General features: G+C 36.9%; 1 protein-coding gene across 1 annotated transcript in view; it reads left to right on the top strand.

The window, feature by feature from the left end:
* Positions 1–15,395, top strand: part of LOC149794641 (zinc metalloproteinase/disintegrin-like) — a 79,597-nt gene extending 64,202 nt beyond the window's left edge. Inside the window, exons 8-14 of the mRNA XM_089963947.1 lie at positions 2,570–2,700; positions 5,864–5,898; positions 6,405–6,516; positions 7,324–7,476; positions 10,396–10,537; positions 13,676–13,780; positions 14,873–15,395. Of these exons, the coding sequence (XP_089820073.1) occupies positions 2,570–2,700; positions 5,864–5,898; positions 6,405–6,516; positions 7,324–7,476; positions 10,396–10,537; positions 13,676–13,780; positions 14,873–15,067 (873 nt within the window). The 3' untranslated portion in view covers positions 15,068–15,395. The remainder of the gene's footprint in view (positions 1–2,569; positions 2,701–5,863; positions 5,899–6,404; positions 6,517–7,323; positions 7,477–10,395; positions 10,538–13,675; positions 13,781–14,872) is intronic.
* Positions 15,396–19,557: the final 4,162 nt, after the last annotated feature.

Below are 19,557 nucleotides of genomic sequence, written 5' to 3'. Positions count from 1 at the left end.
CATTCTGATCACAACACAAAGACTTTCTCATTTACATTCTTTACCTCAAACAATAAATATCAGCAATACCAACATTAAATTCACGTAATCGGTACGAAACCTAGGTGTTACTCTGGACTATACTCTCACATTGCACCAACATATCATGAACATATGCAAGGCTACATATCTTGAGCTGAGACGCATCAGCTCAATTCGCAAATATCTTTCAGTTGATGCCACTAAAACACTTGTGTGTTCATTTGTACTTTCAAGACTGGACTATTGTAACTCAATTATGTCTGGTTCATCTCAATATCTACTCCAGAAACTTCAAAAAGTTAAAAACACAGCTGCTTGGATCATATTTAGAGTACCATGATCAGAGCACACCTCTCCGCTGCTCTGTATCCTACACTGGCTATCCATTCGATCCAGAATCAAACAAAATTTGTTCTCAGAGCTACGTTTCACTGTCGGACACTAGTCCAACATACCTATCCGACGTCACCCATGTGTACACAACGGCAAGATACTTACGCTCCTCTTATGACAATCGTATACTCATTATTCCCACTGTGATTTTTTTTTGTTCTAGGGTTTAACGCCATTTTTCAGCACAAGATAGGCCATATATGGCGGCCAGTATAACTAGTGGAGGAAGAACCCTGGAAAACCCAGGAAAGAACCACCGACCCACGAGAAGCTACTGGCAGGCTTTCCCACGTACCCACGCTAGCCGAGCCTTGGACTCGAACATACGCAGACAGAGGTGAGATGGCAGTGATCCGGAACGGTGAGCGCTTTAGACCACTCGGCCACTCGGGGCCCCTCCCACTGTGAAAACAAAGTCATGTGGACAACGTTCTTTTGCATACCATGGCCCAGCAACGTGGAATGAATTGCCCACTGAACTTAGACACAAAGACACAGTGATCCCATTCAAGAGTGCTCTCAAAACTCACTTATTTCGACTGCAAGAACAAACTTAAAGACCAAATAATGTTTCCTACCTTAAATATTCTTTGCATGTTTTTTATGTTTTCTAATTTCATGGTGTTTGTTTTTGTAATCATATCATTGTTTTTTTATCTTATAGATGTTGTCTAATGTTGTAAAGCGCTTAGAGCTTCTAAAGATTAGGCGCTATACAAAGTCCTCATTATCATTATTATTATTATTATTATTATTATTATTATTATTATTATATATTTGTATTTTTAATGTGCTGTTTTTCCATAAATTAGAAAGGATAATTATGTTATTATTTATATAGTCTGCGCATATACACAAAACACAACTGAATATATTCGGTAACTCTGTGAGATTATTGTGATGGATACAATAGAAAAAACTGCGATAAATCTGTTAAATATATTGTTAGCTAATACATGTGAGCATAAAATTAAAACAAAATCTGCTTGCTTAATTCTGAACTCTGTTCTGGCCTGATGTATATATTGTTACGGTCAAAGCTTGCGAATATGACAATGAGTCGACTTAGCAGCACTCGAACATTCTGCATCATTATGTACATGAGTTACAGTACAGAAAAGAAAGAAATATGACGGGATTAGTCTCCTCGGTAAAAGTATTAAATATTTCGGAACTGTTCTATATATCTGCTAGACATTAATTATCAGACTGGTTCCACTACGCAGGAAGAGAAACAACTAAACTCTGGCTAAACTTCAGAATAATATTTAAGACCGAGGTGGTTCTGTAAATTGATAACTGAAATAAATGCTGAAAAGTAAACTTTTCTTTCTAATTAAGGTATAAAAGAAGTTTTTCAATAGGAAAAAATATGTTCCAATGAGATTTTGATATTATTAAATAGCATTAGAATTACATAACTATATTTAAGACTCCAATCCATAAATATTTTTTTTGCATCAGAGGCCAACAAATTAGGATTTATTTATATAAGAGAGTAATGTCATATTACTCCAAGAGGAGAATTACTCTTAAGACTATATATATATATATATATATATATATATATATATATATATATATATATATATATATATATATATATATATATATGAGGATGTATATTAAAATCCCTATGGTTGACGAATCTAGGGACCTTGGTTAGTACAAATATGGATACCCTAGCGCTAAACAAGCAATTTCAACAACTCGCTCCATACTGGGTTTCTGCTTGGTATTGAACCTAGGACCTCTTTATGCGAGATACGACAACTATCGTACGTAATCGATTATCACCAACAATGGTGAATGTGGGTGTGAGGGATTAAAACAAAGTTTGTTTTAAACATTAATATTGACTTTATATTCAGGTATATGTACTGTGTAACCCACTAACCTCTAACCCGCTGATTTGGCATTTGCCTCGTCCGGTTTAGTGGGTTAACTCGTACACAATATAATTATCTGACCCCCACAAAAGAAAACAAACATTGTGAAAGCAAAGAAATTCAAGCAGAAATCAAAATGATTACTTGATGCACCTATATTTTTTCTCATCCATTTTTCTTGATTTTTTAAAAACACTTCCGTTAATGCATTTGCTACTCAACATATTCTGCTATAGTCTATTTTACTTTTTTCGATATTGTTAAAGGATACTGCAGGAGCTCCTTGGTCAACAAATAGAACAAATGCTTCCAGTGATTTGTCAGATTTCGCAACATGGCAGAATAACTTGAAATTAAAACTGAACTTAAAGTACGATATTGCCATGGGAATTTCAGGGTATGTTGTCACTTTTTCTCATCATTTCTATTTCTATTTGATTTGTATGATTCGTTCTATCTTGATTTCAATGTTCATGCTTTCGTAATTTCTAGACATGCAATCAATTTTCTTCTGTGCAGAGTGCATTTGTGGGTTGGTGCTGCTTTTGTATTTTTCGTCCCTTCATCCTTCAGATCGCCTCAAATTATTTTGATCACAAAGACTAACGTTAAAAGAAATAATGAAGTTTTTAACTCTTATTCATCTTTAACGAGTGCAATGCAGTACAATTCTGGCATCGCAGGACTATTTAATCGGCATGAAACCGCTTGATAGGTTTTCTGCCCACCTTAATAATAATAATAATAATAATACTAACTATGTACTTTCTAAATTCATATTTGACTCCTTAAATTTCCTGTGAAGCCAGACACAGATCGGAAATGTAATTGATTTATAGACTGATCTCGATGATTATTGTTGTAATCCAGTATACCCGTATTTGAGGAGGATTAGATCTGTTCTCAACAGATACATAGCGCTGAGTTTTGTTTTGTTTTTAAGACCGCTCTAGTGGCCTAGTTATTGGAGCGTCCTCCTCGGATGCTGGAGGTCTAGGCTTCGAACCCCGGCTGAGTCATACCAAAGACTTATAAAAACAGTAGTAGCAGCTGTCTCAATAGCCGCTAGCATTAAGAGGTTAGTGTTAGGACTGGTCGGCCTGGTGTCAGGATAATGTGACTGGGTGGGACATCGTGCTACCTCTCTGTGGCACGATGCCCCAGAGCTAGACATCACTATAAACTGCCACTATGCAGACATCGTAGCGATATGACTGAAATTATGTTAAAGCTGCGTTAAAAATTTAAATCACTCACGCAAACATTTTGTTTTTAAGAGATTTTGTAATACTTGGACATATCTCGGTGCCAAGATAGGGAGCCTTGGACTAGCTGGTTACAAAAGAGGCATATTCCTAATCACTTCTACAATATGTATTGTAATTTAATTATAATTTATCAGACATTAGAGATATGAAGAAAAAATAACAAACGAAGAAAAATTAAACAAAAACGCTGTGCTATATACTTATTATTGAAGATAGTCTGACAAGCATAAACAATGATTACAAATTTAGCACTTATCTGATAATGTTTGTAGCAAAACAGTTGATTGTATCAAATCCCGTTTCTTTCACATTTATCTAAACTATTCATTAAAACATGCAGGAAGCCTAGTAAGGCGTTATTGGGAAAATGGGCCTTTTGGGAGATGAGAATTTAATCTTATGCGGCCATGTGGAAAAATTTATCTGGGGATAAATGGGAAACTAGCTGGAAAAACGTACGTCAACTTAATAATACTAGCGACTGTTGGCGAAAAGGGGAATCTAACTTTATGTTGGATACTGACAAACACTCAAATTGCCTGACCAACACATCTTGTTACTGGTAATCATCCTCACCTACTGACTAAAATCAACACCTTACTAATAATTACTGCACTGTGAAATACAAAAAAAAAACCAACAAAAAAAAAAACAACTTCGTTTTAACTGTGAACATATTTGGAAACGTTTACTACATAACCTAGGGATCATCTTGATTTATCTTAATTCTGATAAAATTGATTAGTTCCTACAGTTTTAAACTTAAATTGTACAGTATTTGTGTCTGGAAATGATTCTCATAGTTACACTCTTCAAATCTACCTTAGGATTTGAGTATAAGCAGCAAATACATCTATCCAAAATTTATTGCGTTGTTTACATAATTATTTTTGAAAATCTCCAATAAGATGGGATATAAAATATTGACATAAATGGAGGAAGATGTTATTATGTTTGCCCATTTTGTTTCGTATGCTACAAGCCCACGTTACCAAATAAGGTTAATATAATCTTTAAACAAAAGTATATACTCCCAACTGTCGTAACTCTTTCTGGTCTTTTAGCATAGAACTTATCATAGTATTATCTCAAGATCCATTGTCAACAAACTTGTATAATAATTAATTGAATTAATGTGGTACGGGGGGGGGGGGGGAAGGGCGGTAATTCGGTAAGAAACAAGAAAAATGAGTTCATTAGGTAATGCCAAACTTGTAATTACTGTGATTTTTACCAAATGATGCGAGTTATATTCTCGAGGATTTGTTAGTTTGATTAATTTCTCTAATTAAATGATCATAATTTAGGTTTATCAAATCATCTAAATTCGATGGCAATTTTAGATCTAAAATGGCGAATTCATTAGAGTACGAATCCAAAGTATATTCTTGAGTATTATCAAGTGCTTTAGCCTGATCTATCTGCAAACTAAACTGATTTAGTCTTTTCAATATTTTCACTAGCACAGAGAACTGATTACCAATGTTCATCTTTTCAATGTTTTCACTAAGCCCAGAGAATTTTGCAAATGGATACACGAGATATCATTTGGAGTTTTCAGTGCCATGTAATGTTAGCAAGGTATTGTAAGAATATTGATATTATATGATGTCTAGTATTTACCCTAATATGCTTAATATATGTTGGTTTTTTATTGATTTTTGTTTTGTTCTTGTTGTTTTGGGGAGTTGGGGGTGCTTTTTTAATTGTTATGCGAGCCTAATTCTCTGCACATACAACGAAAATATATGGGTAGAGGATATCAATATATTACACATTTTCTACACATTTTCTATTATTGAACATTTACTATTAGATCGAAATTTAATCTAATATTTCTGATTTTACAGCAGTACTTGATAATCTAATCGGGGATCCGCACTTCTCGTAGGTACAAGGATATTGGTGTTCTGATGAAAGTAGTAAACAAATTAACAACAACAATTTTTAAATTTTAAACGACTGAAAACAATGTTTTACACCTGAAAGTCAAAAGCGATAATGATGTATTCTACTTCTGATTAATATTCTGGCAGAAGCTAGTAATATGGTGTGTTCGTGTTAGACTAGTAATAGGAGAAATTGAATCGGCAGATTAACAGTATATATGTTTCTACACAACATACACACATACACACGTACTACTATCATTGCCTCGGCAATAAACAGTCTTTCATGTGCAGATATGCCGTCGAACATTAAACGTAACTAAACTCACATAAACACACTTTAACGGCTGTACTCGTTAGATTACTTACATTTATACAATACAGAATGTGATGTTTCTTACAGAAAAATAAAGGGATCTGGTTCGACTATGACGCTAGGTACGTATTTTGTCAAATACCTCCTTTAAATATTTAACAGGATATGTACTTATGATATTTAATAAACAATGCAGTAAAAAAATAATTAAATACAACGTTGATATTCATATGAAAATTTATGCATCGGTTTTTATCCTAAGAAACGGTAGGGGCAATGTAATGAAGGGGTCCGTACGTACATGGAACAATCTGTTCGGAACATATTTGACACTTGGCAACATGCCAAGTAGTTGAGGCGGTAAAGGTGCAATGTATTCTCTGAAGGGTTGTGTTATCCTTTAGTTGCGTTGAGCATTGTAGAATAATTAGTGATCGGTACGTTAATTATCGTTTGAAGATGTTCTTGGACAGTATTCCTTTATCTGATGCCCAAAATTCTTAATATTCACATTTGTTTAATTATTTTTCTTTATGTGGCAGCAACTTGGTACCTATGTGACGAAGATTTGCTTGATTTGCTAACTACGACTGATTCTTCTTTATGTAGGCTATTCCATTTATTTCAGGCGTTGGCTATGCACACTCGATCTGCCATGAACAGTTTGGTGCGAACATTATATATGATACGAAATTTTCCACATGGTTAATGACTACTGCCGTCCATGAGCTTGGCCACAAGTAAGCTTCTCACAAGCAGACGCACGCACGCGCGCACACACACACACACACACGCACACACATATACACACAGGAGGTCTCACACTTATTAACAATTCACCATGTTTGCGATCTCTTTGCCACAAACTATATCATTAGGCTTTCAGTTTTGCGGTAGTGCTATCTTGCCTGCGTTGTCCTAACATTTTGCCGGTTAAGTCGAAGTGAAAATTATGACAGGAAACAACTCGGCCATCCTCGTATAAGCATTGGTTATATAGTTATCTGTATTAACAGTCGAAGAAAGGGCTTTGCGTTCAAGTCTATAACTAGGTTATAAATAATAAATATAGTATGTGTGCGGGAGATAGCGTTTTTATTTTCCTCTTCTTCTATCCGATTCCACCAGCGTATTGAAATTGATTTCGTCCATAGTAGAATGGTATCTTTTTAAATCGATGTCTTTAAAAAAAATGAACCTATCTTCACATAATGCCCTAACAACATACAATCCACGCTGGATGCAAGTCTGCGCGTAGCAACGTTTAAGTCTAAAGCAAGAATATGTTGAATCTTTCGTGAAGTCTCGCGAGAGAAATGAGAGGTAACTCCAAAGGCTAGGAAAGGGATCACCTAATATGCTAACGTATTTTCTTGTATAGTAGAAGCATGACGTTTTTAATATGACAAAAACAAATCTCCGAAAAGAAAAGCTCGCATAATCGTTACAAGCATGCATATGAGGAAAATAATTTCAAGTCATTAATGCTTCATTAGTTTAAAGTCTTTTCTTTGTTTAGAGAAGTAATATGTTTTCGTTTATTTCAGTCTAGGGGCCAGTCATGACCAGTCTCAGGGATGTTCCGGTGGATACCTGATGAGTGTCAACGCTTTTACCGCAAATGCTTCGACGGCCACAACGCAGTACGAGTTCACGAGCTGTGCCATAGGTGCTATAGAAAGGATAATAACTAGTCTAGGGTACGAAATCTCTCTCTCTCTCTCTCTCTCTCTCTCGCATCGAGTGGCCGAGTGGTCAAAAGCGCTGTCCGTTACGGATCACTGCCATCTCACCTCTGTCAGCGTTGGTTCGAGTCTTGGATTCGGCCAATGTTGGTATGTGAGAAAGCTCGCCAGTAGCTTCTCGTGGGTCGGTGGTTCTTTCTGGGGTTTTCCCGGGGTCTTCCTCCACCATTAATACTGGCCGCCTATCGTGTGCTGTAAAATGGCGTTAAACCCAACAACAACAACAATCCATCTATCTATCTATCTATCTATCTATCTATCTATCTATCTATCTGTATATCTGTCTGTCTGTCTGTCTATGTATCTATCTATAATAATAATAATAATAATAATAATAATAATAATGAGGACTTTGTATAGCGCCTAATATTAAGATGATCTAAGCGCTTTACAACATTAGACAACACCTATAAGATAAAAAACATATAATAATATTACAAAAACAAACACCATGAAATTAGAAAAACATTAAAATATAAAAAACATGCTGAGAATATTTCAGGTAGGAAACATTATTAGGTCTTGACGTTTGTTCTTGCTGTCGAAATAAGTGAGTTTTGAGAGCACTCTTGAATGGGATCACTGTGTCTTTGTGTCTAAGTTCAGTGGACAATTCATTCCATGTTGCTGGGCCCTGGTATGCAAAAGAACTCTGTCCATATGACTTTGTTTTCATAGTGGGAATAATGAGTATACGATTGTCAGAACAGGAGCGTAAGTATCTTGCCGGTGTGTACACATGGGTGAGGTCGGATAGGTATGTTGGACTAGAGTCCGACAGCGAAACGTAGCACAGAGAACAAATTTTGTGTTTGATTCTGGATCGAATGGATAGCCAGTGTAGGGTACAGAGCAGCGGAGAGGTGTGCTCTGATCATGGTACTCTAAATATGATCCGAGCAGCTGTGTTTTTAACTTTTGGAAGTTTCTGGAGTAGATATTGAGATGAACCAGAGAGAATTGAATTACAATAGTCCAGTCTTGAAAGTACTAATGAACACACAAGTGTTTTAGTGGCATCATCTGAAAGATATTTGCGAATTGAGCTGATGCGTCTCAGCTCAAGATATGCAGCCTTGCATGTGTTCATGACATGTTGGTGCAAGGTGAGATTACTATCCAGAGTAACACCTAGGTTTCGTACTGACTGTGTGAATTTAATTTTGGCGTTGCTGATATTTATTGTTTGAGGTAAAGGATGTGAATGAGAAAGTCTTTTTGTTGTGATCAGAATGGCCTCAGTTTTATTATCATTCATCTGCAGCTTGTTACATGTCGTCCATGATTTCACATCAGAAATGCACCTCTCTACACCTTGGATGGTAGCATCAACTTCAGTTGGGTGGCTAGATTTGTATATTTGGGTGTCATCAGCGTACAGTTGGTTAGACACTGGATGATGATCTATGACACTTGAGAGCGACTGAGTGTACAGAATGAAGATGACAGGTCCAAGAACAGACCCCTGTGTAACACCACAACATAGATCAACTGGGCTGGAGTGTTTTCCATTTGCATATACAATTTGTGTCCTGTTGACCAAGTAGGACTTGAACCACAGTAAGGCTGTATCATGAATGCCAAATACATGCTGGAGACGGTGAAATAATATATCATGGTCTATTGTGTCAAATGCTGCAGACAAATGAAGGAGGGTGAGGACTGTAATCTTTCCGCTATCCAACGCAGAGAGAATGCCAGTAACTACTTTTGGAAGAGTAGTTTCAGTACTGAGGCAAGGGAGATATGCATATTGTACATTGCTAAAAAGACTGTTTGAATTTAGATGAGATACAAGCTGGGATAGAACAACCTTTTGTAGGATTTTTTTATATGAATGGGAGATTAGAAAATGGGCGGTAGTTCTTTAAATCGTTATGGTCTAGTGTTGGTTTCTTCAGCAGAGGCTTTACTATGGCAGTTTTGAAAAAGATGGGAATTCCCCGGATGAGAGAGATGTATTAATAACATCAGTTAGTGAAGGCAATACTGGATCTAAGCACTCAAGCAGCAGTGATGTTTGAATTGGATCAAGTTCACATGACTTTGGTGCACTCTTCATCACGATTGTACGTACGAAATCCATAGATATAGGTTCAATTGCGGCAAATGGTTGCCGCTTAAATTCTGTATCCCAACTGTATGGTGACTACGAGTCAATTTAAATTGTTGTGTCAGTCTTATCTCTAATGGTTTGTACTTTGTCATGGAAGAAATTTGCAAACATGTCCGGAAGGTCGAGTGGAGAGAAGGTAGCTGGAAGTGGTGTTGATTTGTTCCTTGACACTAGCTTGTCAGTAATCTCGAAGAGCTCTTTCCAGCTGGAACTTTCCATGATCTTAGTAGTGTAGTGGGCTGATTTCGCTGTATGGACTATATTTGTGACATTCTTCTTAGCGACTTCATAGATTTGCTTATGAATATTGAGTCTGGTGGAAAGCCAGAGTCTCTCAGCTTTACGGCGGTCTCTTTTAGCAGTGTGAAGCTGGTCCCTAACACTGCTATATCATGGAGACCACTTTTGAATTGATACTCTGCACTTGGTAGCTGGGGCATGTTTGTCAGGTAATGAACGCAGACAGTTATCGAGTGTTCTGCGGTAGGAGGTAAGCAAGTTGTTAGGTTAGCTTTGATGTCGTGCATTAGTTTGGTTCTATTTATCATACGGAGGTTTCTCTTAGCAGCCGATAAAGGTGGAGGGTTAGGGACTGATATCTATCTATCTATCTATCTATGTCTGTCTGTCTGTCTATCTATATATCTGTCTGTTTGTCTATCTATCTGTATGACTGTATGTGTCTGTCTGTGTGTCTGCCTGCCTGCCTGTCCATAACATATTTTTACTTACAAAAATCCAATTTGCAATCGCCTCAGGTCCAGTCGCTGTACATTGAACAACAATTTCAACGATACACAGTATGATCAATACAGAGCAGGGGCCATAGGAGGAGATGTACTAAATTTGGATTTTCAGTGTCAAGCCTATTATGGATCTGGGTCATTTGCCTGCTTGAAGGTATGCGTGCCTCCATCCCCCTTCTTCTCCTTTTCCTCTTAACAAATTCCTTATTGTAATCATTCGTATCACTGCACAATAAATCAACGACAGCTACTCGAAAGGAAACCAATGTTTCGACGGATGTATTTTTTTCCGAACAAAAATGATTGTATTTCAGTGTGTATATTTGGTCATGGAATTGCCCGTGATCTTTTGATTGATCGTTGTATAACCCGAAATAGGGGTTATAGCTGTCTGCTTTTCTATTCTGTTTGAACTAATATCGAGCTAGACCATTGTTGGGGTACTCATCAGTGGGTACAACGATCACTACTGCACATGGAAATGCTTTCAAATTCATTTACGATAAGGTCTTTTTCTGCATACTTGTCATTGGCTGAATTTTCAACAGGATGGAAATTCATCTCCTTGAAATCAGTGTAACCTATACATTGATATCATCTCCCCTAATAATAAATGTAAGAAATGTAAGGTAGAATGTGTTCTCATGAGAAGCTACGAAAGGGTTCCCGTCGCTGAAATCATATGCGTGTTTCCAAATAACACCAGTATGCAGATCATACTGTATTCACTTTCAAAATTTCTGAAAATATCGTAAAGCATGTTACCATTATGAACAGGATTTTCAGTGGAGGTAGATCTGAATGGCAATAAAGTCAGTCTAAATTATGATAAAGGTTGGTCATGTTATTGTGTCATTCATCCTGCGTTTTGCGTGGTTTCATGCGTTCTTTGCCATGCTAGTGTCTGGTAAAGATATATACAAACGATTGTAGCACTCTCAACGTGGCTTACTATCGCCAATTGGTTCGCAGGTTAATAAAATTCTTTAGCAAAGACACTTCATTTCCGAGTTGCCTCTGTTCCCCTTATTTTCTGTAACTTTTGAGCATTTATATTGCTTCAAATTGTACCGTATTTGCCGTACTGGTGTGTTATTTGGACATTTGTTTTCAAACTACTGCACTAAGTATTATTACTCATTCCGACACTTGGTTCAATTAGCATATTTTATTACATATCATCATGGTCCGAAAACTTAAACTACTGTTTTAAATTGCATGACTGTGAATTCCATGGGTATGTCTAGATTTTAGATGAGGAGCATACAAACTCGTATTAATGTGAAACAATCAGTTGTACCATTCTTTTAATATTACATTTTTGGGAATGTCAGCACTATACGTGCAATATGATAGGGCCACTTTCAAATACAATATCGTGAATCAGACATCACGTGGAGATTGGCCTTTAGTTGCACGACCTTTACGTTCAGTTGAAGTGAAATGTCCTGTAAAATAGCTGATGATTCTCATAAACAAGTGATCCACATGTATCAGAAACTCGACGAAATTATTCTAACACTCAAAATACTTGAAATCATTGATAGCGATACGAATGGTTCAGTACAATCAGGAGAATATATACTTGTATGTTGCCTAAACCTTATTATGCCATTCACGTTAGCTTCAGTATTCTGTTTTACCTTAATATCTTACTACTTCTAAAGTTATCTTGAAAAACATGAACAGTGAAGAATATTGATCAGGTAAGCGTATATGTCCGTTATGAGACAGCAATTGCAACAACTTGGATTTGGAGCGTTAAGCAAGGGCAAAGAAATAACACTTATGCTAAGAATGCAAAACAATAAATAAATGTACGAAATGTGAAGCCCTGCCATTCTGCTACATCCAACCAAACCATATTAGCAATATGGCGTCTTGCTTAGAAAATGTGTGAGAGTGCGATTTGAATTTTTAACGTAGCTTTACAATGTTTCAGTCATATCGCTACGATGTCTGCAATGTGGCAGTTTATAGTGATGTCTAGCACTGGGGAAGACATGTAGCATGATGTCCCACTCAGTCACATTATCCTGACACCAGGCCGACCAGTCCTAACACTAACCTCTTAATGCTGACCGCCAAGCGAGGCAGCTGTTAGTACCATTTTTGCAAGTCTTTGGTATGTCTCAGCCGGGGATCGAACTCACGACCTCCCGCATCTGAGGCGGACGCTCTAACCAGTAGGCCACTAAGGGTGAAAACAACTGTAGTGTAATTATATACATGATAGTTCCAATATTGGCGATCCCTGTGTTATATTCGATGCGTCTTTTTGCGTTGGAGGAAAGGTCCAAAATATTACAAGTAATACTAATGCAACGGCTTGTACTCGATGCTGTAAGCAGAGATGTGTAATGATCATAACTAATTTCGACATGGAACTCCGCTGCATCAGCTTGAACTACTCCAGTCTTAGTTGGGAAACTAATGCGTTTGAGCATTCAATAAGTTCGCTAGCAAAGACACAGGTCAAAGTCCCACAAGTAATCCCACCAACCCTCCTCGAAATTTAATCTATATTCAACTCTAGCATCTCTTTCAAAGCATATTTTGTCAACACCAACTCTTTTTCAAAGCGGTTTTATTATTCCTTTGGTGCAATACCGTCTCTTGTTTAATTTGTTTTCTTTATGCTTTTTTTACATTTGTGTTTGCTTTATTTTATAAATTTCTTTTGAGGGATGGGTGTGCAAAATACGATTGGATTTATTTTTATTGCAGTGATCCGTTTCAAAGAAACATCTGCAATAGTGAATGAAGTTAGATTATCGTTATTACTAAAACTGGTAATTTATGCTGATACCTTGTTTGACAAGCTGGTAGTTGATGCTGACTGTTACTTTCGTTGATAATTTTGCTGATACATTGTTACTTAAGGTGGTAATTTACGCTGGTACGTCGCTGGATAAGTTGGCAATTTATGCTATTCTTTAGAATATTTTATGCTGATACATTGTTACTTAAGGTGGTAATTTATGCTGGTACATTGCTGGATTAGTTTGCAATTTATGCTATTCCTTAAAATATTTTATGCTGATACATTGTTACTTAAGGTGGTAATTTATGCTGGTACATTGCTGGATAAGTTGATAATTTATGATATTCCTTAGAACATTTTATGCTAATACATTGTTACTTAAGGTGGTAATTTATGCTGGTACATTGCTGGATAAGTTGGTAATTTATGCTATTCCTTAGAATATTTTATGCTGATACATTGTTACTTAAGATGGTAATTTATTCTGGTACATTGTTGGTTAAGTTGGTAGTATATGCTATTCTTTAGAATAACGACACCATGTGCTACAAGGGAGTCACATGCCAGTCATCCTCAGGCTGCAAAGGAAGACTTCAACTAGTGAAGGAACACACCGAGTGCAACACTAACAAGGTAAACTTTTCTATAGCGCTTCATTTTAATGCAGACGTTTCTGGTCCAATAAAAAACATGTGCTTGCAAGAATCCTGTTCGCAAGATCCATCATTGTTGCATCAAAAGAAACTTAATGTTGATGTCTTGCTTAGAAACAACACGCACGTAATAACAACATGTCTGAGCATATAAAATTAGAAAGTAGAAACTTTTTAAGTAGTGTTGTTTGCATTATCTCCACTCTATATCAACGTATTTCTTCGGAGGTATAGTTCCTAACTTTCAATCAGAAATTTTTAATGAAACAAAATAAAATGAACCAAGCTATAAATATGGAGGACGTTATAAAACTACCCGAACTTTGGTAATAGAGTGTTTGGTTATACGTTGATAACAACGGGACAATTTGTCAATAAGTTTGATGGTCGTTTTGATTATGTCGGGTCTTTTCTGAGTGATCAATGAGAAATTCATATATTTTTCCAAGATCTGGAAATATTACGCTTAATATTATTTACCGATTTGGGACAAGTTTATGAAAGTCTACTCAGGTGCACAACAAAATGTAAAATTTGACTACAGCAAGGTTCCTGTAAAATTCATCCTTGCCTTGGTAAAAATGTACTTGTTCTTGTCCTTAATCTTTCTATCTACCTACGTACCTATCAATCTACCTACCTACCTGTAAAGCGCTCACTGTTACGGATTATTGCCATCTCATTTCTGTCTGCGTGGGTTCGAGTCTCAGGCTCGGCCAGTGTGGGTACGTGATAAATCTTGGCAGTATCTTCTCGTGGGTTGGTGGTTCTTTCTTTGGTTTTCCCTGGATCTTCCCCCACCATTTATACTGGCCGCCATGTATAATCTATCTTGTACGTTACATCATATAATAACAACAACCTACCTACCTAATCATCCATCTATCTATCTACCTATCTATCTATCTATCTATCTATCTATCTATCTATCTATCTATCTGTCTGTCTGTCTGTCTGTCTAAATATCTATCTATCTATCTATCTATCTATCTATCTATCTATCTATCTGTCTGTCTACCAATCGTTCGTTTGTTCATTCGTTCGTATTGATGATGGTAATAATTTTTTTCAGTGGTGCTCAAAGGGAAAATGTGTAGATAAATCCACTTCTGGAATGGATGTTTCTGGGACCTGTTTTGTGCATAAAATTTGCACAGTAATTAACAACCAGCCAATTGGGGACGGATGCTGCCAAGGTTTTACGAATACAAGTTGTTGCACGCTAGATAAGAATCAGACATCATGCTCTGTGCAAATTCCATGTTAAGTTCAGAGCAAGACAGTTCTATGAGCTTCCAGCTGTCAATATATTCATACTCTTAAAACACGTTTGCATTTTAAATGAACTTCATTGTTTGCATAGATTATCAACAGTTCTGTTGTTTGGACTTTTATCAAGACAATATATTGCAAATGGAACAAACCTGGATATGAGTTCAAGGTAAATGAAACCTAACTAACTTGTATTACCAATTGTTTGCTTTTTTGTTGCTTAATAACCTGCTAAAGAACATTCTGTTTGTACGTCATGTGCAGTCTTTGTGGAACACAGACATAATTCAGTAGCATTATTATTAATACACGCATTGAAGTTTTCATAGCTTTGTACAGTTTCTATCACAACATATTCTATGAGGAAGGCAGCAACGGAATTTTATCAAAATATAAATAAATATATATTTAGTGAGAAAAATTAAACTTTTCGACAGACGTTTATGAAATTATGGAGAAGGATGTAAATGGAACCATATGTCACAATATAACATGCCGTGCAGATTTGACTTCATGGGTTATCATTTGGTATAAATTGTATATACCTTTAGTACACGACTTTATTGCGATTGCCTTTTCAAAAACATGAAACTGCAACTTGGGATGATGGCCATTTTATCATTGTACTTCAGTAGAATTGCTTGGTTTGATGCATTAAGGAACAACAAGAAAAGCTGGTGCTTGAAGCGAAGTATTGCCTAAGGACATACCACGATGACCGATCAATGCTGATCTAGTCGTAGGTTTTTGAACCCGTATCCATCAGTCATGTGTCTGGCATGCTAACCAACGAGACACCGCGGTTTCTACCTCCACTAATTGTTTCTTACGACATGCTGTTGTCCTCATCAGGACTATTGTACATCCCCAAGCCTGAAGTGGCTGCCCGATGTTAATGACAAAGGTGACCTATAGACGTTTGTTTCTCTGACGACGACAGTTTTGTTAAGATTTGGGTTCTGTCCCTCTTGTTCCTTTATCAACGAAATAAGAACAACAAAACTATTTGATTCTTTTATTGGGTAGACAATGTTGTCTATGTCAGGAAGAAAAAAACATTGAGGGCATTCATGACATCTTTCCACTTAACTTTAAGTAATTTATTCCCTTTGTTTCCACATAGAATTTAACTGTTTTATTGTATTATACTTCTGTGTCTTTTTGAATTGAACCAAATTAAAACATCCATAGTCAGAAGGCGAAATTTAATTTTGAAGCGCTTTATTTTCGGCAAAACCCATATTTCTCATTGCTTACATTCGGACAAAGATGACTGCCAATGGTGTAAATATAAGCCCATGATACATTCCTCGGAAAAGAAGCTTTGACAATTATCACTTGATCGAATTTTGATGAAGCGGCAACATCGTGCTCCCATCTTGGCAAACAAAAAAAGTACTGGAAGTAAATGCACTTCCATTGATGACTGAAAGCTTTCCTGTGATATTGTATTCCGGGCATTTAAAAGTACGTTCCTTCCAGATGCAGTTCTGCCATCACTCTTAAAATTGGAAGAGATGAAGAGAAGCCATAACCATCCCGATAACCCAAATCACAACTGAGCCTGGAATTGATCTAATTTCAGGATGCCGTCGGCGTTTCTCCTAGTAAGCCAGCGAGCACAGCCCTAATTAATTTTAAACAGTGTGCATATCCCCTGGTAAGCCATCGAACACAGCACTATTAAATATTAAAAAGTTTGCATTTCCCCTGGTAAGCCATCGAACACAGACCTAACTAATATTAAACAAGTGTGCATGTCACCTGGTAATCCGTCGCATACAGCCCTGATTAATATTAAACAGTGTGCATTTCTCCTAGTAAGCCATCGATCACAGCCCTAATTTATTTTAAACAGTGTGCATTTCCCCTGCTAAGCCATCGAACACAGCCCTAATTAATATTAAACAGTGTGCATTTCTCCTAGTAAGCCACGGAACACAGACCTAATTAATATTAAACAGTGTGCATTTCTCCTAGTAAGCCACCGAACACAGACCTAATTAATATTAAAAAGTGTGCATTTCTCCTAGTAAGCCACCGAACACAGACCTAATTAATATTAAACAGTGTGCATTTCTCCTAGTAAGCCACGGAACACAGACCTAATTAATATAAAACAGTGTGCATTTCTCCTAGTAAGCCAGTGAACACAGACCTAATTAATATTAAACAGTGTGCATTTCTCCTAGTAAGCCACCGAACACAGCCCTAATTGGTGCCCCGAGTGGCCGAGTTGTCTAAAGCACTCTCCGTTACGGATCACTGCCATCTCACCTCTGTCTGCGCCGGTTCGAGTCTCTAATTCAGCCAATGTGGGTATGTGAGAAAGCTTGCCAGTAGCTTCTCGTGGGTCGGTGGTTCTTTCCGGGGTTTTCCTGGGTTCTTCCTCTTCCATTATTACTGGCCGCTATGTATAGCCTATCGTGTGCTGAAATATGGCGTTAAACCCCACAACAACAGCCCTAATTAATATTAAACTATGTGCTCGCTCCGTGTATTCCGTCGAACACAACCTTAATTCATACTGGGGGCGCTCACCAGTTACTATGTACTTTTGAGAGAGTGACGCATGCACAGTGGAGAGAATGTTGGCATACCTATATGCTACTTCAGTGGAATGTGATATTTCTTCGTATATTATACATGATCAAAGCACACTGCGAACTAAAATGACGGTGCTAAAAAAATCAGCCTGAATTAGTCTAAAGTACACAATCTTTAGCACGTATTAAAATAATGAAAATTAATTTTGCCCAAATAGACAACACCAGCTTCTGAAAGTGCAATGGACTAATTTACAAATACATAAAATCTAAAAAGATGTTATCGGCTCTCTTTTTTACAATTTACCTTTGAAGTTCATTAAGTGAAAATGACCAAGTGGAGCTAACAGGTTTATTTAAAAGTGCACATCTAGAGAAAGGCCATGTTGTATACTCTATAACCCATATTACACCCATCAATCATACACCAAAATAAAGGGAATTAAAGGCTCTTTGAACAATACATAAGATATACAATGTCTTTTTATTTAAATAACCATTATATCCAGTGAGGACACCCGAGGAAATTCTTTTTCTTTATAATTCTAACCCTATGCAAATCACGAAACTAGAGCGCCACCGTTGCATGAGTCATATTCATTTAGGTAGATACTATTTGCGTTCCAGAATTATGCAAAATGAACAAAGGCAGCTTGTCGCTGGGCATCCACCCATCAAAGGAGTGAGGAAATGTTTCACGAGACCTGAACCACAGACAAATTCCTTCCGAGTATGTTAAACTTAAGATTGTACAGCCAACCTGTAGCCCACTCAGAAAGATAGCATCACAAGCATATATGAATACCGTCCTGAATAAAGAGCTATCAAGTGATTGTTGTATGTATTACTAAAAGCAACCCTGAAAAGAAGAATTTTCATTCCTATTTTTAATTTTTAATTTTTAGAAACAATGTTTGAATCATTTGAATACAACAGAAAAATGACCAATAAAGCACAGAAATTGATTCCCTGTCAGTCAGCCGAGTCATACCAAAGACTTACAAAAATGGTACAAACAGCAGCCTCGCTTGGCGCTCAGCATTAAGAGGTTAGTGTTAGGACTGGTCGGCCTGGTGTCAGGATAATGTGACTGGGTGGGACATCATGCTACATGTCTGCGGCATGATGCACCAGTGCTAGACATCACTATAAACTGCTACACTGCAGACATCGTAGCGATATGACCGAAAAAAATGTTAAAGTTATGTTAAAAAGTCCAAATCATACACACATATTCCGTCAGTTACGTGTTTCAGAGGCTCCGTCATTGGCAATGTAGGATATTATGGGAGAAGCACAACGTCTCTCTCTCTCTCTCTCTCTCTCTCTCTCTCTCTCTCTCTCTCTCTCTCTATATATATATATATATATATATATATATATATATATATATATACATACATACATATTGTGTGTGTGTGAAGCCAAATTTGACCGTGTTGGTAATTGCACACCTGAGCACCTTTTTCAAACACATGTTGTGGGCTACAGAGAGATCGGAGCTTGGTGTTACATGGTAAATTCTGTTTTCAGTTGTCTGCATTTTATTACACGAGTGTTAGAGCAGCTAATATATTTCTTCGTCGTCGTTCCTTTCAAACACCTTATCTCACATTATTATTTTTTTTCTTTTGCCTGTACTGTGTGAACCACAAGCTGTACAGCATTTTTAATATCCATGTTTGTTTGCTGCACTATTGACGTCTTACACATCTTCAATAACAATTAAGAGCATATTTAACTAATGTGTGATGTAAGAGCTAAAATCTATTAGATTTATTACGTGGGAAAGAGGTATACTGGAGTATATTTAGATACATAATGCCATTTTGCTCGCTAACGGCTTGCTTTCTATAGATTTTAACAGTCGGCTTTAAAACACAGATTTACCTTATCACAAAAAAATCATCTTTCAAATACGAATTGCTCTGAATTGTGT

The sequence above is a fragment of the Sinohyriopsis cumingii genome, chromosome 7 (genome assembly GCF_028554795.1).
Source record: "Sinohyriopsis cumingii isolate HCF-2022 chromosome 7, ASM2855479v2, whole genome shotgun sequence".
Taxonomy (NCBI): Eukaryota; Metazoa; Mollusca; class Bivalvia; order Unionida; family Unionidae; genus Sinohyriopsis; species Sinohyriopsis cumingii.
This window is presented reverse-complemented; position numbering and strand designations above follow the sequence as displayed.